Source organism: Lepidothrix coronata, unplaced genomic scaffold (assembly GCF_001604755.1).
Source record: "Lepidothrix coronata isolate B3197 unplaced genomic scaffold, Lepidothrix_coronata-1.0 Scaffold44, whole genome shotgun sequence".
Lineage (NCBI taxonomy): Eukaryota > Metazoa > Chordata > Aves > Passeriformes > Pipridae > Lepidothrix > Lepidothrix coronata.
The window spans coordinates 1,901,038-1,926,225 of record NW_016690224.1 but is presented as its reverse complement, the minus strand read 5'-3'; the positions used below and the strand labels follow the sequence as shown (position 1 = coordinate 1,926,225).

At 47.5% G+C, this 25,188-nt stretch overlaps 1 protein-coding gene and 1 long non-coding RNA gene across 6 annotated transcripts; one reads left to right on the top strand and one right to left on the bottom strand.

Moving 5' to 3' along the window:
• Positions 1-750: 750 nt before the first annotated feature.
• Positions 751-7,109, bottom strand: LOC108497023. Its single transcript, XR_001874674.1, has 3 exons — positions 6,399-7,109; positions 1,131-1,202; positions 751-1,046 (listed from the first exon to the last, which is right to left on the bottom strand). It is a non-coding gene; the product is annotated as an uncharacterized LOC108497023 (long non-coding RNA).
• FOXN4 (forkhead box N4) lies at positions 6,158-24,780 on the top strand. Of its 5 annotated transcripts, none has more exons than XM_017814300.1 (10): positions 6,158-6,307; positions 14,328-14,333; positions 19,532-19,695; positions 20,514-20,629; positions 20,723-20,845; positions 20,996-21,123; positions 21,723-21,819; positions 21,898-22,105; positions 22,797-23,180; positions 23,749-24,780. In XM_017814300.1, the coding sequence occupies exons 1-10, from the start codon at positions 6,294-6,296 to the stop codon at positions 23,997-23,999; spliced, it is 1,491 nt and encodes a 496-aa protein (XP_017669789.1). In that variant the 5' UTR covers positions 6,158-6,293; the 3' UTR covers positions 24,000-24,780. The 5 variants fall into 5 exon arrangements, with proteins under 5 accessions (XP_017669789.1, XP_017669788.1, XP_017669787.1 ...); XM_017814299.1 differs by lacking the exons at positions 6,158-6,307; positions 14,328-14,333 and adding exons at positions 8,286-8,334; positions 9,565-9,765 and having other exon boundaries at positions 20,726-20,845; XM_017814298.1 differs by lacking the exons at positions 6,158-6,307; positions 14,328-14,333 and adding exons at positions 8,286-8,334; positions 9,565-9,765.
• Positions 24,781-25,188: the final 408 nt, after the last annotated feature.

Here is a 25,188-nt window from a genome sequence, read left to right as displayed (position 1 = left end):
ACAGAAGCACTGAGGTTTTGGAGAATTCTTTATTTGCAGCAGGTGTTACCTGCACCCAGTACAGAAACTGCTCTTAGGATGCACAGCTGAGTGTCCCTGGTGGGAAATCAGGTGTAAAGTACAATGTCCCATTCCTGGAAGTGCCCAAGGCCAGATTGGACAGGGCTTGGAGCAACCTGGTCTAGTGGAATGTGTCCCTGCCCATGGCAGGGAGCAGGACTGGATGAGCTGTAAGATCCCTCCCAATCCAAGCCATTCCATGATTCTACAAGTACAAGGGTGTCTAAGAAAACCCTCCTGATTATTTCACATCTTAAAATTTTAAGTTTGGAGCGTTACATAGGATCACCTGAGGGGTTTAAACTTCACTAGAGACAGTTACAATTGTGAAGCAACAAACCTGACACTTGTGAAAGTGTCATGGGTGTGACAAAAGCCAGGAAAACCTGATTTAATGTAGAAGCTCCATGTTCATATGACACTGAATTATTCCTGTTTCATCTGAGGGCACAGTGCCATAATCCAGATTTTCCCGGTATTTTAAATTAAAGGCTGAGCACACAGAAGGGCATTCAGAGTCAAGCATAGAGAAGTGCTGAAAAAACAACTGGTCACCAGTAAAGATAAGAACAAATACCTCAAACTTTGATCTGCCAGGTGGACCAGGGAGAACATTCTGATGCTGAGTAGAAGAAAATAAAATCAGTTCTCCATGCAGCTTGTGAAATGGCAATAAAATCCTGTATTTGTAGAGCGTTGAAGGAAAAGCAAAGCCAAGTGCCACCTGCTAGATTTTAATTTCTGTTTATCAGATCCCACATGGAAGATAATGTTATCTGTGGCTAGTTCTGCCTCCCTCATGAAACCAGAGATTTTTTTGGCCCTCAGTGGCCAGTAGGAGATTTCTGGTTTCTTTTAGATGTCACAATAGAATCAGCTCTGTGCAGCTCGACGGTGTCATCTCTCCAGAAGGGCTCAGAATGGGTTTGTTGACTTCCTTCAGCAGGTGCATCCCTGAATCAACTCCTGCTGCTCCACAGAATGCCCTTAATTTGGTATAAAGAGTGAGATGTTGCTATCACTTAAATCTGAAGACTGTCAGCACTGCAATAATCAGACGTTTATCTTACGCTGCCGTTTGGAGGGAATTCCAAATACAAAGAAACTCAGCAGGCAGTCCATGGACTCGCCCCGGCCCCTTCCTGAAAAAAAAAGAAAGAACCTTATGGGAGGAAGAGAAAGAGACACATAATTCATCTGGGAGATACCAGAGGTTTTTCCTGTTGAGTGGCTCCGGTTTTGCCCGGGAGCAGCTCCGGGGTCCCGTCACCCGTCGGTCACTTTTTACTGTAGAAGGAACCCCCAGACAATCAGTTCCTTTCCTTGTGACAGTAACCCAGGGAACAAATCTATGATGACACTGGTACATGCATTCGTGAACTTCGTGGCCTTGTAGGTCACTGGACAAATCTCTCTAAACTGAACTGTTGACAGTTCTTTGCAGGGTTCCCCACAGGAAACCCAAGGTTAATTGACCATTCTTTCAAACCATGAAATGCTTTTGAAAATGTTAGTTTTAAGTCTCGGAGCCTAAAAGCTGATGAAACAGCGTGTCCGTACTGGGGTGTCTTCTAATTACTGAAATGAAGAGTTATGGGCAGAGGAGGTGCAGAAATGGTTTAATTAGACTTGTGTGTTGTGGAAGCATGAAACAATATTCACCACATTGTGATATTGTTCAGAGCAGAGATGCTGAGGGAGCAGGAACCTGCCAGAGAAGCTGTTCATAAAAGAACTGACGACTTCTTGATTATGTTAATTTGATGATGGCCTTATTAAGAGAAGGATCTTAGAGCCTTAGAAAAATAAGCACATTCTTCTCTTTGCTCATGTGGTCGGTCCCACTGACTCCAAAGGAATGAGCAGTGCTGGCTCCTGCAGGATCCTTCCACCTGGGAAGTTGCAGTTATGCAAGTCCTTAGAACCAGGAATCACCTAACACGTGAATGACTGGCAGGAAAGTGAATTTGCTTTATGAGGGATGATACATGTGTATAACTTTTTATATATTCAACCAAGATTCGCAGAAGCCAGGAAGAAAATGGAAATCAATCCTATTGTCATGGATTCTGAAAGGTCTTTATCACACTGAATTTGGACTTTACACTTTCAAGTATTACCCTGACACCCTATGAGTGTTATTGTTTATTTGAGATAAAATATGTCTGTGTATACACTGAAAAAATGGCAGAAATAGAAGCAAAGAAAAAAATTGCGTGGCTTTTTAAAGGCTTTTCTCCAGCAACCTTGAGGAATGTTTTATTTTAGTGTCTCTAGTCCTGGTTAATAAGCCCGATGTGATCAAGGAGATTTGAGTTCTGCAAATAGTAATTAGAATACTAAGAATAAGAATTTCCCAAAATACTTCTGTAATTAGTCAACATTCATTGCTTCTGCAACAAAAAAGTTGTATATTCACCCAAAGCTGAAAACAATTAGCCCTAAAATCTCCTTTTTTTTTTTCTTCTTTCCTCACTTTTTATCTGTGAACAGGAGAATTTTTATGTGAGCACACGTGTTGATAAAAGCATTCACTGGCATTATCTGCACGATGCAATCCATGGGAATCTGCTGACAAAATGAGGAATATTAATTGAGGAAAAACTCATTACTATGGTGAAGAAATAGGTGAGACCTACACCTATACAGAGGATTCTCTCTGTACAGTTCTTCAGCTCTAAATAAACCATGGACTACAAAAGAGCAATAAAGAGATAAAAAGTGACAATTTTCTGTGCTCTGTGGCTCAAGTTGCCTCTTTCAATGACAAGCTAGATTATAAAATATATCCATCAGCCAATAGCATATTGATTTCCCTCCATATTTGAAAAAAAATTATCATTTCCAAAGAATTTATTTATTTCACCCCCAAAATGCAAAATAAAAGCATTAATACTGTGCTAATATAGTACAAGGATTTGTTCTCATTTCATTGTCGAAATTTAGGACATTGAAATTAATAATGAAATTAATAATTGGGCCATTAAAAATTCAGGGGGACAATAAGTTTTTATTCCAACCTTTTACCCCCTCCTGTCTTAAGGGAATATTGTCTCCTGCACATGCTGCTCCTAATTGTCACACACAGTACAATATCTACAGACAACAGGATGGTTCAAGGAAGGAATTTTGGCTTCAATCCCAATTTTTTCTGATTTCTACAATCTTGTACTAAGCCCTGTATTTCTAAAAGTAACTCTTTTGCTGGAGGCTATGTAAAAATACACTAAAACTACATTTCTCAGAGATCACTTTCTCATTAATGACATTTTGAGGGTTGAAATCTCCTGACAGCCTGTGACAAAAACAATTCTGTCGGACATTTGAAGTGGTGGAAAACAGAATTCTCCTGTCACAACACTTCCTTCATATTATTGCATATAATAACTGCAGTGCACAATTATATCATCCATAAACTGTATATTGCCCCAAAATAGACAAATATCAAGGCAAAATATTCTCGTAGTTCACCCACAAAGATAAAACTGTGCTAAGCTTAGGTTTAAATGGCTAAATTATAAATATATTGTCAGGTTCTGTGTGCTTTGGTGGGTTGGTCTGGGGGCTCTGCCAGCTCTTAAAGCACACACAGTTCTGGCTCTGCAAGATTTCTGTTACAGGGGCAATTAGGAACCACAGGTCAAGTTTTCCAGGCATTTGGCAAATCACAGAAGGGTTTGGGTTGGAAGGGACCTAAAGCTCATCCAGTGCCAGCCCCTGCCATGGGCAGGGACACCTTCCACTATCCCAGGTTGCTCCAAGCCCATTCCAATCTGGCTTTGGACATTCCAGAGACTGGGTACTGTATTCACACACCTCAATTCCCACAAGGAACACGCAGCACGATGGATTTTGTTCCTAAGTGTGAACAATTTCACCTTAAAATCAGTGAGGGGGTCAGATGGCAGTTTTAACTTCAACAACATCATCTTCATGAGGATGAAGATTCATTTCTTCCAGGCCAGACTTTCAGCAGTTCCCAGCAAGCAGGACAAGTGTGTCCCTGTGGAATACAGAACAGCAGGCACTGTTTTAGGAACAGGGCAGTGAGAGAAGCTGCCAGACTGCAAAAGGAATCACCATTTGTTGGTGTTTGCTGCCTAAAGAAGCAACAAAACAAAACAACAACAAGAAAAAATAAGAAAAGTCGTAACTGCCTTAGGAAGTAAAAAAGGGATTTTAAAGGGAGTAAAAACAGGTTCCCCCTTTGTTTGTGCCACGTTTTCAACAGTTTAAAATGCTGTTTCCCTGCCCAAAGCAGGCACTGGGACCTCCGGTGTGTTTTCCTCACCTTCTCCGTGGGGAAGGGCTTTTTGTCCGTTACATCCATGCATGTAATCAGTGCCTGTGCCTTTTGTCCCTCTCAGAGCCACCATCTGTGTGCTCCCGAGTGGCCAGACAGGGCTGAGCCCCCGGCCCGGTGGGATTAATCTGCAATTTCACACCAAATGATTTTTAAGTATAATTTGTTACGATACAGTATCCTGGAATAAAACAAACGGTCGGGGCTTTTCCAAGGGGATAAAAGGGGGAAGCTTGTAAAGTTTCCTGGGTTTCAAATGGCTTGGCCAGAATCCACTTGCACATTGGTTTCATTCCGATATGAAAGCCCTGGGAAAAGAGCCCGTGGGGAACTGAAATAGCTGCTTTTTATTTCTGAGGGAGAGAAAACAACCCCAGATTTGGGCACTGGGAGGGGGGTGAAGTACAACATGATTCCCATCTTCATCAGGGACTGAGAATCTGCGGGATGAAGTTGCAGTTTAAAGTGTAAATAGAATATTTTGTAAGGAGGGGACTGAAGGGCTGAATTGTAAAGGCACTGGGTAAATAAAGGAGGAGCTAAAGAATCCTCTCTTTCACATCAAACAAAGCTGGCTTGAAGTGTGCAAGGAAATTCTTCCTTTTTACAGAGCACTAAATGCTTTAAAATCACCACATTTCACCAAACAGAGGGTACTGATCTGAGTTCACATCATTATTTTCCCCACATATATTAGGTCCTCAGGCAAAGAAGGATGAAAAGTATAATCAGATAAAAAGCCAAGTGAGGAGTAGGAAGATCGAAGTGAGGACACACCAATGTCCCTTCACAGAAAAAGATGATGAGTATACATGAAGCTGCTTTTCAGCCATTCTGGGTTCACCACAGACACCAGTCCCAGCCCAAACTGGTCAAAGCTGGGGGAAATATTTTGATTTTTCAGCCTGGCTACATAGAGGTTACCAAAGTCTTCACAGAGTTCTCATAAATCTCTGCTTTTGAGGGTTCCTCAACTCTCCCTTGCTTGGTTTTTTTTCGCTTGTCTTCTAAAGCAAACTGGAAAGCTTGGAAAATAAACCGAGCTTGTTTTACGATGACCTCAGATGGCAGGAAAATGAATTCAATTACTACAGTTTTAATGAAAGTCTATAGAAATTCACAATATTTTTGTAGAAATTCACACACAAGAAAATGATTGTCTTTACAAAACAAATCCTTATTTTACCTGTGTGGTTTTATTGTGTTATTTATTTGCTACAAAGCAGTTACTCCAAAGAAAGGAAGAAACTAATTGCTGAACATTATGTTATTTTATGGCTACATGTGATTTTACACATCACCAAATAAATTTGACAGAAATTGGATGAATTGAAGTACCTAAAACACATTTCTCTGCTAATATTCACTGTAAAAATTACTTCAGTTGTGCCAGGTGAACTTGCCCTATTCCTTAGCTTAAATAAGACTATAAATAAAAACAGCAATTGTCCATCTCTTGGGTTCTCTCATTTTAAAATTCACATAAAGGAACCCAGTTACTGTATATCAGAAGATAAAACACACTGATATTCCTTTTCTGCACAGCATAATGTCTCCAGAGTAACAGTAACTGCTGAGAAAACACCTAAAACAAGGAAAAATCAGCTACAGCCAATCTCTGGAAATCCAGTCATCAGTTTGCAGTTTACCTGAATTCAAACTCTGAGCTGATGTGACACAGAGCACTTGGCTCTGAGCACCCTGGGCTGGTGGAAGGTGTCCCTGCCCGTGGCAGGTGGGATGAAAGGAGCTTTAAGGTCCTTCCCACCCAAACCATTCTATGAATTTCTCAGAGCAATGTCCTGTCCCGTTCCGAGTGCCTCCAAGGGCAGGGACTCACCACCCTGCTGTGCCCCATTGCAGTGTTGGACCTCATTGTGAAAACCTTCTTTGTAACAATTAACTGGAATTTTCCTTGTTGCAACTTGCCATGTGCTCTTCCAAGTGTTTGGAGAACTAAGCCCTTAATCCCTCCCCATTCCAGTTTAAGCTCCCTCAGCGAGCAAACGAGGCAGGAGCCACCCTTTCTCCTCACCTGGTCTGATGTGGCCCTTCCAAGCAGGAGGTATGCAAATCACCTGGAGAAATGAATCCTGCATGGAATGTTCTGCTACAGGAAACCAGTCAGGCGAAAAGCTCCACACAATGGCCTGAACAGGCTCCGAGGAAGGCTGAAAGAAATGGTGTGCTTTGTCCTCACCCTTCCTGCAAGTATCCAGCTCCAGGAATGCATTTTTTAAAATGGGTTTTAAGATATAAGGTAAGGATATAATGACTGTAAGATGACATTTTAATAACTCTGTAATTAAGGGAACACTTGTAACTGTGCAAACTCTGTGCCTTAGGCTCTGGCAGTACTGAGACTTTTCCTCTTATTTTGGTTCTCCAGATGTGCCTGGTATAGGCCTTGATGTATAGAAATATTGATTAATCTGCACTTCTATCAACAGCAATTAACAGAGAGAGATTTGATGCTCATCAAAGTTAACAGATTCTCATTAAGAGCAGAAGAAGAAAGATCTCTGTCTTCACGTTTCCTCCCCTCCATACTCTGTGGTAAACTGTGAAGCACAAGGAAATACATTTATCATGAATCTTCTGGGGTTTCCTCATGCAAGGATATTGGAAGTATTTCCACATTTAAGCTTTGCTATGCAGAGCCCAAATGACCTGGTGTCATCACTGACCTCAAACTGCTTCTACATAAAAGCCATTTTCATAACAGGGGAGGCTGGTCCCTGTTTTGATGCCCAACAACCCTTTCTGTGAAGAAATTCCTCCTGATGTCCAACCCAAACCTCTCCTGGTCAGGGAGTTGCAGAGAGCCAGAAGGTCCCCCCTGAGCCTCCTTTTCTACAGGCTGAGCCCCCCCAGCTGCTCCTGGGGCACCAGACCCTTCCCCAGCTCCGTTCCCTTCCCTGGGCAGGCTGACAGACATCCCCAATGTCTGTCCTGTCATGAGGGGCCCAGGTCATGAGGGCCCCCAGGATTTGAGGTGCTTCACCAGTGCTGAATACAGGGGGACTGTTTGTTTATTTTATGTATAAATGTAGTTAAATAAAGATGCCCACATTTACCAGACCCTCAGTCTCCGACCTGGGTCCCTCCCTCCCACTCGCATCCTCTGGGCTCGCTGGGCTCTGTGGGTGCCTTCCAGGGGCAGGACCGTGTCCCCTTCACCTCTGCCCACCCTTGGTGGGGCAACTGCCCCTCGCCCCATGGCTGCAGGTCCATGGGGAGCCACCTTCATAGAATGATGGAATCACAGAGTGGTTTGGGTTGGAAGGGACTTAAAGTGGAACCTCCGGTTCCACCCCCCTGCCACGGGCAGAGACACCTTCCACTATCCCAGGTTGCTCCAAGCTCCGTCCAACCGGCCTTGGACATTTCCAGGGATGGGGCAGCTACAGCTTCTCTGGATAACCTCTGTAGGTGCCTCACCACCATCACAGTGTCAGCGCGGCGGCAGCAGAACGGGCGGTGCAGCCTCCCGGGCTGTCCCGGCTCCCTTCCCGCGGCGGCGGCTCCCGGGCTCTTCCCGCGGCCATCCCGGAGCGGGACCGGCGGCGGGAAGGGAGAGGCGCGTCCGGGCGGCTGCCTCCGCTCCCCTCCCCGCGGCACCGAGCGGGGCTGCGGCCACCGGGCACCGGGAAAAGGGCCCAGGGTACCGGGCAGCAGGCTCCAGGCACCGGGCACCGAGCACCGGCCTCGGGGAACCGGACACAGGGTAGCGGGCGCTGGGCTCCGAGCACCGGGCTCCGCACATCGGGCATCGGGCACAGAGCACCGGGCACCGCGAAACGGGCACCGGGCAACGGCCACCGAGTTCGGCCATCGGGCAGCGCCCACCGCGCACCGGCCCCACCGCGCACCGGCTCCCCCGAGCCGCCCCCCCCTCCCCTCCCGCCCGGTGCCCGTTTGAGCCGGTGGGTCCCTCCCCCTCGTCCCTCCGCAAAGTTGCCCGGAGTTGGGTTAGTTGGGCTTTTCCCGTTTATTTGCCCTGCTCCCCCTCGACACGCCCGCCCACCCCATCCCACCCCATCCCGGCCCCTCCCGGGCCGTGCGGGGGCGGTGCGGGAGCGGCGGGCGCGGGGCCGGCCCTGCCCGCGCTGCCCCGGCGCTGACCCCGGGCCGGGCCGCGCATGCTCGGGCTGGACAGCTCCGGAGAGGGAAATTTAAACCGGGGCCGGAGCGCGGCCCCGCCGGGCCCGAGATCAGACCCCGCCGGGCCCCCCGCCCGCAGGTTCGTGCAGCAGCGGCAGCGCCCGGCCCGGGGGCGCGGGGGGTCGGCGCGGCGGGGAGGGGGAACCTCGGGCTTTCTCCATCCCCGGGCAGCGGGGCTGGGATCACCCGGGCTCTTTCCATCGCCGGGCAGCGGGATGGGGTTCTCCCGGGATCTCTCCATCCCGCGGGCAGCGGGGTTGAAGAGCCCTGGGATCCCCCTCCATCCCGCGGGCAGCGGGGCTGAGTCCCCTGGGCTCCCCCTCCATCCCTGGGGCAGCGGGGCTGAGTCCCCTGGGCTCCCCCTCCACCCCCAGGGCAGCAGGGCTGGGATCACCCGGGCTCTTTCCATCCCCGGGCAGCGGGATGGGGTTCTCCGGGATCGCTCCACCCTCGGGTCAGTGAGGCTGGGAAACCCCGGGTTCCCCCTCCATGTCCGGGGCTGTGGTGACGGGGACCCCCGGCTCACTCCATCCCTGGGACAGTGGGGTTGGAGATCCCCTGGGATTCCCCTCCATTCCTGGAGCAGCTGGGGGCCCGCTGTTTCCCTCGTTCCTGGGGCAACGGGGCTGGGGTTCACCCGGGCTCCCGCCTCATTCCCGGAGCAGAGGGGCTGGGAAACCCTGGCTCACTCCATCCCTGGGGCAGCGGGACTAGAGAATACCGGACTCTCTCCATCCCCAGGCAGCGGGGCTGGGATTTTCCCGGGATCGCTCCATCGCCCGGGCAGCGGGGCCGGGGTTCCTCGGTTCACCCCATCGCCGGGGCGCGCCGGAACCGCTGCAGCTCCCACAGCTCGGGCTTCCAAAACGCGGCGGCGGCGGCTGCTGCCTGGGGGATAAGAGCGGTCCCGAGGCGGGAGCGCTCCCTGCTCCCGGTGCTCCCGGGACCCACAGCCCCTGCCCGTGACTGTCCCTCCCTCGGCGGTCCCGCTCTGAGCCGGGATTATCCCCCGTGAGATGTTCTCCTGCCTTTCCCAGTACCACCAGTGCACGTGGCGGTGCCGGTCCCCGGCCGGGCCGTGCCCCGGTGCCTCCCGCCGCTGCTGAAGTGCTGGATAGCTACTGCTGCTGACCCTGCCTGCTGCTGCCCAAGGAGATGATAGAGAGTGATATCCCGGCCATAATGTCAGGAATCATTAGGAACTCAGGGCAAAACCACCACCCTTCCCAGGAGTACAGGTGAGGCACTTCTCCGTTTCCAAAGTGACCCCTGCACTGTCACATCCTGCTAACCCGTGTTGTTTCCTCCTTATTTCCCCCAAAAAATCCCTTTAGCATGTAGAAATCCACTTTTCTTCTTCTTTTTAAAAATCATCTGCATTATTTCTCCACTCAAAATAAGATTTCTAAGCTGATGACTGGTTACAATGCATTCCTTATGTAAAAACAGTCCTGTTTGAAAGATTCACAACGTGGTGCAGTGGGCAGGGTGGGATTCGGATGGAGGTTGGACTTGACAGTCTTGGAGGTCTTTTCCAACCTTCTGTAATTCTATGATTCTCTGATTTTGATACCAACCTATATTTGATAAACACACCTCCAAAGGAGGTGCTGAAGGAGGGCTGCCCTAAAAGGAGGGCTGATCTCCCTTTTAAACTCTTTCTCCTGCACAAGCGTTGCCAGAGAAGGATATTCTTGTTAAATAATTATTGAAAAGTTCCCTTTCAGATCACTTTTTGCATTGTTATGGAGCAGCCGTGGAGAGCCTCAATAAGTGCAATAGGCACTAGAAGAGATTTTAATTAAAACAAGTACTTGTGTAGCCCTCCAAAGCACTGATATGTCAAAGGTCTTTTAATAGTGGTGGGAACGAACCTGGATTTGCCAAGAGCCTTTGATAATTTAATTTACCTTTGCCACTAGGCTTCCATTTATCATTTAAAAAGTATTGTTAGGAGTCACAGGAGAGTTCTGCATGAGTTACAGAGCCCTGGGTTATGTTAGGTTACATCTTGTCACATGATGCAAAGCTCCAAGAAATACAGAAATACAGGACATGATCCGGGGGGGGGGGGAGAAATAAAAAGAAATTAATTTCTTGCTTTAAAATAAGGAATGAGAGACTCCCTCCTCCCAGCCTTGGGGGTTTGTACCCAATTCTCGGGTGCAGGTATTTTTCTCTCAGACTCCCTCTATTCAAAATGCAAACGCTGCAGCGCAGCCTCTTGCAGCTCAACAAGTGATTTGTTATAGTCCCTGGAGCCTCTGTGGAAAAAGGTTTGTGGAGCTGTTTTGCTGTTTACGGAGGCACTGTTTGCTCTAGGCATTTTTCTTGGCTACGTAAATATTTGTAAAGAAATTATTCAGGATTTAATGAAGGGTGTGGATGAGAGGGGCTGCTGGGGACTTGGATTTAAGTCTGCATCTTCAGTGCCCTGCAGAACTCACCACCTTAACAAAGACCCTTTTTATGGGGAGAACTATTTCACTCATAGCAGCAGAAAAATCTGTCTTTTGGGGGGAGAAAGATAGAATTTTTCTTACCACAGTAAAGGAATTGCAATTTTCTTTTACTCACAAATCAGCTGCTTTTAAAAACTGCTTTGGATTCTCTGTGAAACACTTGGAACTCACAGATCCCAGCTGTCTAAAGTTTTTAACCCACTTGTGGTTTCTTTAACACGGCTTTAAAATAAATTATTTGACCTCGTTTAATAGTGGCCAATTCTGATAAAAATGCATAAAATCTGCACTGCACCATAAATGCAGAGCAGTATTTGTCCTACTTCATGAGAAAACACTTTGGATTATGTAAAAGCAAATCTTTTAGACTGAATGATTTTAAGCAAAGAATAGACCTGTCAAATTCTATCAGCTCTGTTTACTCTCCTGCTGTCACCACAGTCCGGGGCTGGAACCCACAGTCCCGAGTTCTCCATGGGGGAGCATCAAGGCTCCACAAAATGGGGACTGGCCTCCAATTAGCGAGTGGGAGGCTGGGGCTGTGCTGAGAATACTCTTCTGTCTCACTTGGAATCTTTCAATGGGACAGTTGGACTCGGGGGAGCCCCGGCTTTTCCTGCGAGTGCCGGAGGAAACGCGGGAGAGGGAGGGGACCAAACCCTAAACACCCCCAGTCTTCAGCAGCTTCTGCTTCCAGTTGGAAACTGTGGGATTTTAATTTTTTTTTTTTTTAGGATAAATGAGATTAAAAAGTCTGTGATTTTAGCAGATCTTTAGATTCTGTGCATCCGAAGCGTCCGTAGCAAATTTGACGTAGCTCAGAGCAGTGATGAGACTTAAACTGCTTTTGGCTGCTGAGCAGAGTCCTGGGAGTGTTTGCACCACAGTGAAATGATTTTAGGCAAATATCTCCTCTGCTAGTGCAGCTGTGGGATATAAAACAGCACAGGGATGATTTTTCTGGGGCCACCGTATCTTCTCTGCTGCCTGTTTTTATAGCACTGTCACTGCCTGGCTGCCAGGGCAAAGTAATTCTTTATACTAGCAAATGCCTCTCTTACTTTCCTGCAGAAAATACCCCCACGTTCAGTATTTCCATCATCACAGTAGTGACAAATACTTCTAATGATTCCATTTTATTCCCATTCAGGGAGGAAAAGTAGAGAATTGTAGCACACTGGGATTTTTTAACCCGTAACACTTTATCCTTGTTAATAGTAATTAATAATTTAACATATTCTAGTGTCAATATTTAAATTTTAAATCAAAAGTTTTACTCCAAGTTTACTGTGCAGTGGTGGCTCGTGGTTGTTTCTGCACAGAGATGTGTAAATTATAGGAGCCAATTCAAGGCTGTTCCCGGGGTCTTCCATGGGCTGCTCTCTGGGAATCCAGGTTCTCCAGCTCCTGAACACTGCAGTATCTGGGCAATATTTTTAGTTGAAATCTGGAATCTATCATTCTGATTTTAAAATGTGATTTAATATAAATGACCAGAATGAGAGAAGTAAAAGATGTGCTGTGGGGGTGCAAGTGCAGAGTGAGTTTTAATATGCAGAGCTTGAGCAACAGAAGCCCCAGGCGGGCCCGGACTAAGACTGAAAAACACTCACAGACCAAAGTTCTCCCCCACAGAAAGGCTCAGTGTCATCCTAAATCAACATTTTCAAATGCAGCAAATATTTCTCTGGGCCCATCCCACTCCCAGCGAGGTACAGTTGGGTGTGGTTTATCACATACTGTATAATGAATTCATGACATGAAACCCAGGCCATTAGAAGGGAGACGAGGAGTATTTTGCCTTGGATTATTTGGCACATGTGGAAACCCAAATTTAAGGAATGAAATCATCAATCTATAAAAATGTGGTTTCTATATTTTGAAAGAAATACCCAAAATGTTTAATACTATTTGAAGAAATAACATTACTTAGGATGTGAAGCCAGCCCTAGACCAAAAAAAAAATTTCATGTTTTGCAGCTCAATATTTTGTGGAAGGACCACGTTTCTATTTTTTATATTATTATACATTTCCAGTTGACAGAAGCCTTATGTAGCATTTTGAAGGCCTTGCAATGCACTTTTTACACATTAAACAGGAATTAAGTTTTAAATAGATATATTTTTGATCAAAAGGTGTTAATCAATCATTAATAATATGACATATTAGTAGACTATATTGTCCTTCATTTTAATTGTCTCTTTGGTTCTTAAATAATTGATCTCTATCCATTAGCTCATCAGACAGTCTGATAAATTTTTGTTGTAATTACTTTATTCTTGGATAGTTTAACGTAATATCAGATTAAGAGGCATAGATATATGAACACAGGGCTGCTATATTCCAAAAAGGTGGCCAATTTTTTCTTTATGGCACACAGAGCATATTTGAGCTCTGCTAAGGGGTTCTCTCACAGCTGCTTTTGCACTTTGGCTTCTGGGGAGCAAGTTTTACCTTCAGGCTATGGAGGGATGGTGGGAGGGATGTGGATGGATGGATGGATGGATGGATAGGTGGATGGATGGATGGATGGATGGATGGATAGGTGGATGGCATCTGGGAGTGTGCACAGAGGACACAGCTGCACACTAAAGGTTACAAATGTATAACTAACCTCTCCATAATTGTTCCTGAAGAAAACATCACTGTCCATTGCTGTGACACCCCGTGTGTCTGGCAGGGAGCGAGATAATGGCTCAATGTGTTGCAGGAATTTCATCCCAGTTGTGGCTTCATTTTTTCAGAAAAATGTGAGAAACCTCCAAGGAATCAGTCCAAGTGGATTGATTTAAGTGGATTAGTGCAAGTTTCCTCCGCAGCTCTGAAATGTGCTAATCTGGAGGAACAAAAATTGGGGCTTTGCTTCTCAAACTGTCCCATGGGGAGGCAGAGGTGGGAAGGGCTGGTGGGACCCAGCACAGCTCGGGTTCCTTTGCCCCCAGTGAGGGCAGAATGGTTTCATCTCATGCCTCTGAAGTGGAGCCTGTCCTCATGTTCAGAACATGGTAAGAGAAAGGGAATTTGAACTTTTGCAGCATTTTAGAGGCTCATTGTATGCATTTCAAAATCTCCTATGTGCCTCAGCAGAGCTGCTGCATCACCAGGGCAGTGAGTAACTGAGATGGTTCTTACCACACTGCACAGCAACAGGTAGTGTAGTTTATATTCCCTTTACACTGGAATAAACAACAAGGTTCCAGTGCTCATAGGCAGCAAAGTTCAAGGAAAAAGTATCTTCCTAGGTAGACAACCCTCCTGGAATTAATGTAAAACATTCCTGTAGTGCCTGGTACTTCAGCACATTTTTACACCAAAGAGAAGCTTGTTTTGACATTAGTCACAGGTTTGGGTTTTGGTTTGTTTGGTTTGGGTTTTTTTAAACAAACAGATTTCAGAGGCAGATCCTACTTTGCCAAATCCCAACCTGGGGGTGGTTAAAGCACAGCAGGGAGTGAGTAGCTGGGAGTTTAGTGGTGCCATTTCTCCAAACTTCCTCTTGGGCTTGAGGAAATCACAGAGGTCACTTGTAATTCACTTTCCCTTCATCTCAGAGCAAATGGTGTAATGAGGGTTGTGAAACACAGAGCTGAGATGCATAAAAGGCTCCAGGAGCACAGCTGTACTGCTCAGTACCTTTGCAGGAGGGTTTTGGAGAATTCTCTTCTGAACCATGGTGCAAGAGAAGAACAGCAGCACCTGACAGGTTAATCACATTATTTGCTTTTTCCTCACTAGTCTTGGTTCCGATAATCCAAAGTCTCTTGAGCTGTAGGTGAGGAGGGACTTTCTGGTTGTCTCTGGAAAGCTGTTTAATTTCTGTTTTTACTTCCAGCAAGGCCAGAAATAAGGATCTTGAAGAAGGGCAGGCTGTTGTTTTGGGACTGGATGTGTGTTGTGCCTTCAGAGAGGAATGGCAGGCCAAAGGCAGACGTGGGACCTGCTGCTGAAGCAGGAGAGGAGCTGGCGCAGAAACAGGGAGAGGGCAGGTGGTTTTGAGGGTGGAAAACAGAACCTGGGGTGAGGAAATCAGCTGGAAGGGAGGAAGGTAAATGGAGCAGAGCAGATGGAGTGAGAAGCAAAAGGAGATGGCAAAGTTGACTCCTTAAATAAAACGGAGAACATTTCTCACCTGGACACAACTCGAGTCAAACCCCAAATATGTTCCTTGTCTTACACATGAGAAATTTCTGTGCTTGTTCTGAGGGCCTTGTACGATCCCAGACAAAGTAAAAACAGCTTCTCATCACCACTTCCAGAAGAGATTTTCTAAGGACTCTTCCTGCCCAGTTGTCACTCACTGGATAAACCACAGCAAGCAGTAATTAAGAATCTATTGCCCCAATTGCTCCTGATTGTTGAACTGTTGTATTGCCCAAGCACAGGCAAAGAGCTCAGGGCTGGAAATAGGAATAAAAATTGGCTGTTGAGCGAGAGACAGACAACTTAAAACTGTGGTTGAAGTTGAATATGCCAAATGCAGCCTCAATATTTTGGGCTGACTTTGCTCAGAATGGAGGTGATGATGATTTGCCACCACATTCTTGGTTGTTGAGGGGATGGTTCTTTTAGTCTCCAGTGATCAGTTCACCCTCCCATGGAATTTGCAATGTGGAAGTGGATAGTTCACCTGACAGGGGTTTCTGTGGTGATGAACCAACTCAGATCCAGCTCCCTGGAACAGCTCAGTCTGAGGAAAGGTGGGGAAGTCAGATCCATGAGTACAGGCTCACACTCAGCTCTGATGTTGGTTCAGATTCCTGCAAGGTCAGGCCAGGAATGAATTTAATTCCATTTATCCAGCTGTTGTGCCAGCAGGATGCACTTGATGGGGGAGAAAAAAGGTAAAGATACCTTTAGGTGCCTGTAACTGAGGATTTTGTGCTGCTGAAGGCTCTGGGGAACTTTGCCAGGTGTGCAACCAGTGCAGGAGCCCAGTCTCTCTGTGACAGCAGGCAGGAAGGGTCACATCTGGAAAGGGGTTTCATTGCAAAGGATATTGTTCCTCATCCAACATTACACATATGAGATAAATATTTTGGGCAGATAAGTCTAGAGCAGACAGCAAAAACTATGACTACCACAGAGCATTTCTGTATCACATCCACCACTCTCCAGGCCCTTTTCACAGGAATATCCCTGGATCAGCATCCTTGGATTCACAGAGAACTGGGAATTAAATCCTCAGCACCCTGTGGATTCTTATCAGTGCAGGTGCCTTTCTAGGACAGAAGAACAGAAGCAGGAGGGGCTTTTCTGCAGGGAGCTGAAAGCTGAGGGGGAAAAGTGGAGTTGCAGAATTTCACCACACCCTGAAAAACAACATCGTGTTTGCAACACGTTTGTGGGACTGTAACCTCCCCTGCAGAGGGGTTTGGTAGGTCGGTGGCTGTTCCAGGAGCCCCATTTCCCGGGAATGCACCCGGGGACGGCTCAGAATCGTGAATTAATTACAGCCCATCGCTATTTATCTCATTTACATGCCCTGAAAGGCCCTGGCTGCTTTACCACAGTGCCCCATTGTGCCAGGGGCTCTGAGCACCCGGCCAGAGGCAGGAGCTCTGACTCCTGGAGTTTATTCTCCCGGAGTTTACCCTCCAACCTGAGGTTAAAAGGGTGGTGGAGGCAAACAGAAGCAAAGCACACACGGTGTTCCAGTATGAACCCATGGATCTGTAGGTGTCTTGGCACAGGGAATTTTCCAGGCTGGAAAGATTGAACCCTACAGTATTACTGTTGGGTATTCCAGTGCTCTGCTCTCTTTTTTTGCAGTTAATTAGCATTTTTCACCAAAAGCACGACACACACTGAGTCTGTGTCCTGGGAAATAAGCTGGTTTATGCTGCAGAATATCTGGGCTTTTAAAACACCTCATATGGGAATATTTTAAAAGCTTCACCTTCTTTGAGATACATGAAAATTCAATATTGGTGTTCAAGACAGCCTGAAGAATAATCCTTAAATGTGAAATCATAGAATCATCAAATCATAGAACCATCAAATCAGAATGATTTGGGTTCGAAAGGACTTTAAAGACCATCCAGTTCCAACCCCCTGCCAGGGGACCCTCCAGGGATGCCATGCAATATTTTATATTCTGATTACAATTACTTTTCCCCATTATTAATTGAAAGTTATTCTGATAACTAGCAAATCCATTTTTTTTAAAAAAAGGGGTAAGTAAACAACCAGAGGTGGTTTTAAAAAAACCTGTAAACTCAAATACAAACAACTGTGATGTGTTCAGAGGGGAAAGGGAAGGGAAGGAGAGAAGGGAAGATCCTTGACTTGGAAAAACACACATGTCTAGGTATTGTATATTTCTGCATCTTTGTATCTGCATAAAATAGAACCTAGTGACTGTGATACCAACTCTTATTGATATCCGACACCTTCCTTTGCCCCGTTTGGATCCACAGGGTTTGTGTGAGAGGACAGTGAGGACGCTGGTGCTCACGGGCAGGTGGGACAGTGATAATTCCAGCTTTCCCATGGCATCCAGCCGATCCAGGGGTATTTCTCCTGCTCGGAAGAGCCCCGCGCTGGTGCATCCAGGGTGAGGGCGAGGAGAGGCCTTTGTTTTCCAGCATCCAGCCGGGGCTGAGCCCCCCGGGACAGGAGGAGTGTGCGGTGGGCGCTGACCCCAGACCCGCTGCGGCTCCGCCGTGCCCGGGAGCCCCGGCAGGGCCCGGGTGCCAGATGGCAGCGGGGGGGAGTTGTGTGTCCGCCGTCACTCGGACAGATTAATGGGAAGTTTGGAAAAAGGAGGAGGGGGGGTGGGGGGAAACAATTAAGCAGGAATCCCCAAAACAATGGGGGCCACGTGCCGCGGGCAGCGGTCGTTGGGCGCACAATGGGTTATCGGCTCCCCTTGAATGCGCCCAACTGTTGCAAACGACATGAGCCTGCCCAGTTTTCAAATCATTTAATGCTCTTGTTTTCTTCCAATCCAGCCAATCTCCGCCGGCACAGCCGTCACCTGATGGTCTTTTTCTGGTTTTAAGTCCCAGGCCTCACAAAATAACTGAACAGGGTAACCATGGCAATGCTAATTATTGCCCGATAACTACAGTAGGAGAAAGAACACGGGGCAGGCTGGCAGAGAGGTTGGAAGATGGGTTTTTTGGCTAGGGTTTGAGGTTTTGGCTTCTGCTCCTGTGTTGATTTTTTCCCTCTTTTCAAAATCTTTTTACAAACAAATCACATTCTGTTTTTACAAACAAATCACATTCTGCTTTAAAGATCTCCCAGATAACAGTTTAGGGAGCTTTGATAGGTATTTCTGGAATTCCTGACTGGAGGAGCTGAAAGCTCCAGGGCAGGCAGGCACTGGAGTTCTGCCTTGTTCTTTTAAGCTGATTTAGAGTCGTGTAAAACATAAAAGATGCTTCAGCAAGAGACCAGATTTATTTAAGGCTTCTGCAGCATCGTTTGGCAACAAACACAGATCAGCACCACGCAGCTGCTTTAATATGCTCTGAGAGCTCTTTAAAGCCTCGGTTTTGAAAGCAAAATCAACTACAGCCAACTAAATTATGTTATTCTGAGAGATAAAGATGTTTCCCTGAATGTGAATCCCTTTGTATTTACTCTGGGTGTCTAATGACAACTTCCCGACATGTCCTAATTACTGCTTTACTCCTCGAGGTACCAATGACTCTTATAATACTGTTCCACATAAATAAATTAATTTAGTCTTTCACTTGCAATAGTTCTTTTAGTGACTTTAACGGGAGTTTGGACCACACAGGAATTTTTGAGTACTGTAAATATGTTCCAGTATACCCCTTTTGTACCACGGGCTCTACCAGAAGCAGAGCAGAACAGGTGAGGTGGAGGGTGCAGAATGTGTCAGAACCCGAGCTTTAAACCAAAAGCAGCCTGTCATTGCTGTGCCTTGGGTTTGTTGCCAAAGGCATTCTGGCAGTTATGGGGTGTTCAATCACATCCCCTTCATTCTGGGCCTTTAGGATGTCAAAAACTGCCTCAACATTTTTTGTTGAGTGTCAATAACTTCATGTATGTGAATGGAAGAGATCACCAGTTCATTCCACAAAGTTGTGTAATGCAGCAGCTCTGCTCATCCATCCCTACTGTTGGGATGCAGCAGCTGGGTAAATCCCAGGACCTGGGCACAGAAGTCCTTCCAAGGCTGGTTGGCCACTGGATTTCAGGGATAATATGAAATTATCAGGTTAAAATTCCTGACAGATTTCAGCTATGTCAAAGCCAAACAAATGCAAATTTCTGACAAATGTGACAATAACAAATCAGCTTTAGGCTTGCTTCCAACCAGTTTCTCTCTGGGTTCCTGGGCCTTCTTCCCCTATAAATACCCCACGGGAAGTTTTCTTCACCAAAGTGTTTCCAGCTGTACAAAGGAACATGGGATCAGGTGAAGGGCATCAGTAACCAGCTGGGAAACCAGTTAGATGCATTTTCCCACTGACCCACATGAGCTGTGGCATCTCAGCCACCTCCCCCCTTTCCAGGGGCAGTGCAGCACCATCCCTGCTCCCAATAACCTTCCCTGCTGCTCTGCAGGCTCTTGGCTTCCGACCCATCCCAGCTGAGCGAGGATGAGCTCCCTGGGGACCTGCAGTCCCTGTCCTGGCTGACGTCTGTGGATGTGCCCAGGTTACAGCAGATGGCCAGTGGAAGGATGGATTTCAGCCTTGGGGCCCAGAATGCTATGCTCCAGCAGCCAGGTAATGTTGGGATTGGGAATAATTGCTCCTTAACACCACAACCTGCCCCCGCCTCTCTCTCACCCCACAGACTCCCTAGTTGATTCCTTTCAAGTGCTTTACATTTTGCTTCCTGCCCAAGGACCTGAAGTCTGTTGGCTTCTCATAAGGACACTGCTGATCCCCTTCCTTCATTCCAAGAGGCAGAGCCCCAGCACTGATAGCAGATCCCTGGATCCCATGGGAATTTCTGCTCAGTGCAGTTGCTGGTGCCTTGTTGGGTGAACTCGAGCCAAGGTATTTCAGACTTGAGGTTTAGAGGTTTTCAAGAGCTTTGGAATTAGGTATTTAGTGCTTCTGCTTTGTTTCAACACAGATAAAACCAAGAGCACCTGATTTACCTCACCCCTCTTTGCTTCATGCAGATTTACAGCCTGAGTTCACTGAACTCCTTTCTTTCCTTTGTGAACATCCTTTAGGTAAACACTCTTGTTCCCTGCAGCATCATCCCACCTGCCTTGGAGCACAAATCCTCCTGGAGTAAAGACAGTGCTGAATATATTGTTTTTCTTTTGTAAGACACAGTGCCTGTAACCTCTCCATGGACTGTTACACAGCTGACACCTTTCACTCCCTGTGTAACAAGTTTTAGAAGCAGCTGATGTGACCTTTGCAAGCTGTGAAATGCTCTGGGTTCTGTGGGGATGGAAAGGCAGAGAGGTGTGATTATCCACCCCAGAGCCTGGCTGTATTCAACTGCATCCATTAAACATCAGTGTCAGCTCTCCCTCCTGAAGTACTTCCATGTGAACATTCCTGCCTTCGCTCTCTCCACCCAGGTCCTGTGACAAACACCCTGCACTCAACAGGAGCTCCTGGAGCAATGATCCATGTCCAGGCCAGCCTTCCCCAGGGAATCCTGGGCCTCAATTCTATTTCAACACATGGACCAAATGTAAGAGCAGGCCTTGATGGCCCATTATTGCCCCACCTCTTAGGAAAAGGTGCTGGGAATCCAGGAGTGCCACGACTGGTGTGTCTCTCTCAGCAGATGAGCCCCTACGCCATGGGTGGGCAACTGTCTCCTGGTTTACAAACGCAGCAACAACTCTTTTCTCCTCCTCCTCCTCACTCCCAGCAGGTGTTTGCCCTGGCCCAGAACACCCAACAGGTACTGCCATGTGTGTCTTGTCTGTTCTGAAGTACCTGCCAAGATCATTTCTAGAACTCTTTAAAAAACCCCACAATAAAATATGCCTGAACCTACGTACTCACAGTCATTTTGCATCCAGCATTTCCCTTCTTTTCCTCCTGCACACAGTGTAACCCAGCAGGAATCTACAATGCATCCTATGGGACACAGCCACACTATTCCCAGCCACGCCTGGCTCCTCACTCTGCCCAGGAACTGCATCCAAAGCATTATCCCAAGCCCATCTATTCATACAGGTGAGTGGAGAGCAGGGATGGCTGTAGCACTGCAGGGGTGGTGCCACGGGAGTGTTTGATTCCTTTTGAGGGAACAAAAATCCCAGCATCCACCCAGGAGTTCTGTGAGAGCTGCCCCTCCAGGAGTGAACAAGCAAACTAGTTCTGGATATCAGCATAAGGGTGGAGTAGTAGCAAGAGGAGTAAAATCTGAGGATCACAAGGTGACTTCTGAGCCCTTGAGAACAGAAGTCCCAGGATCAGCCAGCTGTTTGTGATTGGAGAGGTGGGTCCAAGGTTGCTAGGCCAGGAGAAGGCCTGGAGTGGCAGGACAAGGGACAATGGCTTTAAACTGAAAGAGAGGAGATTTAGATGAGATGTTAGGAAGAAATTGTTCCCTGTGAGGGTGGTGAGGCCCTGGCACAGGTTGCCCAGAGAAGCTGTGGTTGCCCCATCCCTGGAAGCATCCAAAGCCAGGTTGGACAGAGATTGGAACAACCTGGGATAATGGAAGGTGTCCCTGCCTGTGGCAGGGGAGTGGAATGAGACGAGCTTTAAGGTCCTTCCAACCCAACCCATTCCATGATGGCTCAGTTCTTCCCTGTCTTTCCCTGTCCCAGCTGTTTGATCGCGATGGCTCTGAAGAACAGCAAGACCGGGAGCCTGCCCGTGAGCGAGATCTACAGCTTCATGAAGGAGCACTTCCCCTACTTCAAGGTACCTGTGCAGCCCCAGGGGGGAAGTGCAGCATCCCAAATCCATGGCTGGTTAGTCTAACACGCCCTGCACTTTCAGACAGCCCCAGATGGCTGGAAGAACTCCGTGCGCCACAACCTGTCCCTGAACAAGTGCTTTGAGAAGGTGGAGAACAAGCTGAGCGGCACCTCCCGCAAAGGGTGTCTGTGGGCCCTCAACCCCGCCAAGATCGACAAGATGGAGGAGGAGATGCAGAAGTGGAAGAGGAAGGACTTGGCTGCCATTCACAGGAGCATGGCCAACCCAGGTAGGGCTTTTATCTCCCTGCCCCATCCCAAACATCCACGGCCTTCCCTGAGGGTCCCGCTGCCTCCAGTGTTACTGATTATAGAGTCACATTTTCCTGTCTGTTCTTCTGTAAAATCCTCCATTTATTAAGTCTTTCTCATTCTTATTTATAAAGAAACATTTTTTGAAGCTTTCAGGAGCTCAGTGTTGGCAAAATCAGCTGCAGTTTTTTGCTGCAAAATCAGTAACGTACAATCAGTGATAAGTTAGTTTTATTTGTTTACAAGCTAAAGGGCCACTGAAACTGTCAGGAATCACTTTTATGAGTGTTATTTAAGAGACAAGCAGAATTCAGAGTGTCCCTGTGAGCAGGGGACCTACTGAGGGCATCTAGTTCTGCACCTGAGGGTGAGCTGCCATCAAGGGCGATTTGGTTGCTCTGCGTAAGTCTCGTGATCATTCCTTTAACTCAGTCAGGGGTAACCATGGAAGTGGACTTGGGTAAGGGCTGAGGGTGAGGAAGTAGATGGCCCTTCTTTGCTCCTTGCACAGTCTCAGCCTGTGCTGTGTCTTGTTCGGTGACAGTCACTGCCAGGTCAGTTTTATGGCAGAAACGTGTGGAACCTGTGAAACCCTTTGGCCCATCCCTGCTTCAACAAATGGATTAAACTGTCTTTTTTCCTCCTTGGGAATGGGCATTGCCTGTGCAGAGGAGCTGGACAAGCTGATCACCGACAGACCTGAGAGCTGCAGGCGGCCCAGCAAGCAGGCAGAGCCCGAGGTGCCCCCCCTGAGCCACATGGCCACAGCCCAGGGCCGGATCCCCGTGTCCCAGCTCCAGCCTCAGCCCATCATGACACTGTCCCTGCAGTCCCTGCCCCTGCACCACCAGCTCCAGACCCAGGCTCGCCTTGCCCCAAACTCTCCTGCCCCCGCGCAGACACCTCCCCTGCACACCCTACCCGATATGAGCCACAGCCCCCTGCCCCACCACCCCCTGGGACGGGCCCCTCCGGAATTCCCCAACGTGCCGGCGGACATGAGCACGGAGGTGGATGCCCTGGATCCCAGCATCATGGACTTTGCACTGCAAGGTAAGGGACAGGGCCCAGGGGAGGGCAGGGAGGGGGTTCTGTGGTTGGGTAGTCACTGTACATCCAGCCAGAGTCCTCTGGGGTGGGGTGGGACTGAGCTGGTAACTGGTGCTGGGTGTTGGCCCCTGCCATGTAACTTCCTTGGCTTTCCAGGATGGATTTTGTCCCTGTGCCAGGTAGGACAGCAAACCCCCTTCCTGGCTCCAGAGCAGGCACTGCAGCAGATTTAAGCAGGGATGTGGGATGCTACATCTCACTGCCCATGGGAAACCAGGGCTGTGCTTGTGCCTTGGTGTTCCCCTTGTGTGCAAGGAGAACTTCCCTGGCTTATGGCAATGCCTGGTGTGGTCCCTGGGCGTGTGGTTAGCTCAGGTAAATAGGTGCTGCTTGGAAAGGTCTGGAACCAGAGGATTTGTGGGGAACAGACACATTTGCTGCCCTTGCCCCATAGTGGTACCACCCTCGAGCAGTGGGTGAAGCCCTTTAGTTATCCTTGAAGAGGGTGACCTACACACAGCTCCCAGGGGTGTGGGATGTCCTGCTGTGATCAGGATTTAATCCTTTCCAGGTAACATCTGGGAGGAGATGAAGGACGAGAGCTTCAGCCTGGACACCCTGGGTGCCTTCAGCACATCCCCTCTGCACCTCTCCGACTGCGACCTGGGCACCCCCGGCCTCACGCCCGTGTCCAGCAGCAGCGACCGCTCCTTCCCAGACCTGCAGGTCACCGGCCTCTACACCACCTACACCACCCTGGACAACGTGGCAGCTGCTCAGTACATGACCCCCCAAGGCAACAAACCCATCCCTCTGCTCTGAGCTTTGCGTCCTTCCACAGATCCCAACACCTGGAAGCAATGAGAGCTCCTCCTGCAGACACTTGGGATGTGTCGGCTACTTACAGCGTGAGAGGCCAAAATAAATCAGACTGTGACTGGTAGAACCACTTTCACCTGTGGCAACCCTGAGGAAGGGGCGCAGATACTTGTGTTGTGGGGCTGGTCAGCTCTCCAGAAGGACCTGGAAGGCATCAGGCAGCAGGAACTTTCACTGGAATGGAACTGAGCTAAAAGTAACCCATTTAAGAGAAATACATTTAATCTCCCTGGTGATCTGCTGGAGCTGGCTGGTCACCACCTTCACAAAAGCCAACAGAGTCAACGGGCTGGTCAGCACCGAGTTGGAGCCCAAAATGGTTCATCATGCACCTGGTGAACCATTTTCTCTTAATTTGCCAAATCCCTGTTGCTGTTGAACAAAGACCTCACCCAGTCCCTGGAGACGTTTGCACCACTAACACTTTTCTGGCTTAACTGTTGTTAATTTATTGTTCTGAGGTAGGAAAAAAGGAGCAAAAATACTAAAGAGGAAAACTCAACCCCATAGCAGACAACTGCTGTATCTAGATTTAAAAACAAAGTCCTCACCCCTGAGGGAAGTGGTACTACTGAACTATTAAACTGGCTAGAAGATTTTAGGAATTATGCCTATTTTTAGGATTTTTTAAAGAAATAGATTTGTTTATAGTCTTGTGTATTGTGCTTCTGTCTATTCTTGTGCTAGGCAGTATTACTATTTGTAAATTTATTTATATTTATTGTCATGAAAAGAAATTATTGAGCACTGTTCAAGTTTTATAATGCTGCAGTACCCTGGTTTACAGCCACTAAATTATTCAGCATCAAAAATACAACCAGCTCATCACAGTCTTTACTCTACACTTCTTTAATAAGCACTTTTGATACTGTGAAACTCCTTTTTTAAAAAAATTCAGAGACCAAATATTGTCACTGTACCATTCACAATAGTCTGTCTTTCCTAATTAACTAAGAAAAACTGATTCTAATGTAGCTTTTTTAAAACCTTTCAAACCCTGCTTTGTTCTTGGTAACACACACTGCAAAAATGTGATGAAACATCTGAAAGTAAGTTGGGATTTAGCATTTAGTCCACTTATACCTCTGTGACCACAGTGATATTTATATGTCGGGTTTTGTCTGTTCCTGTG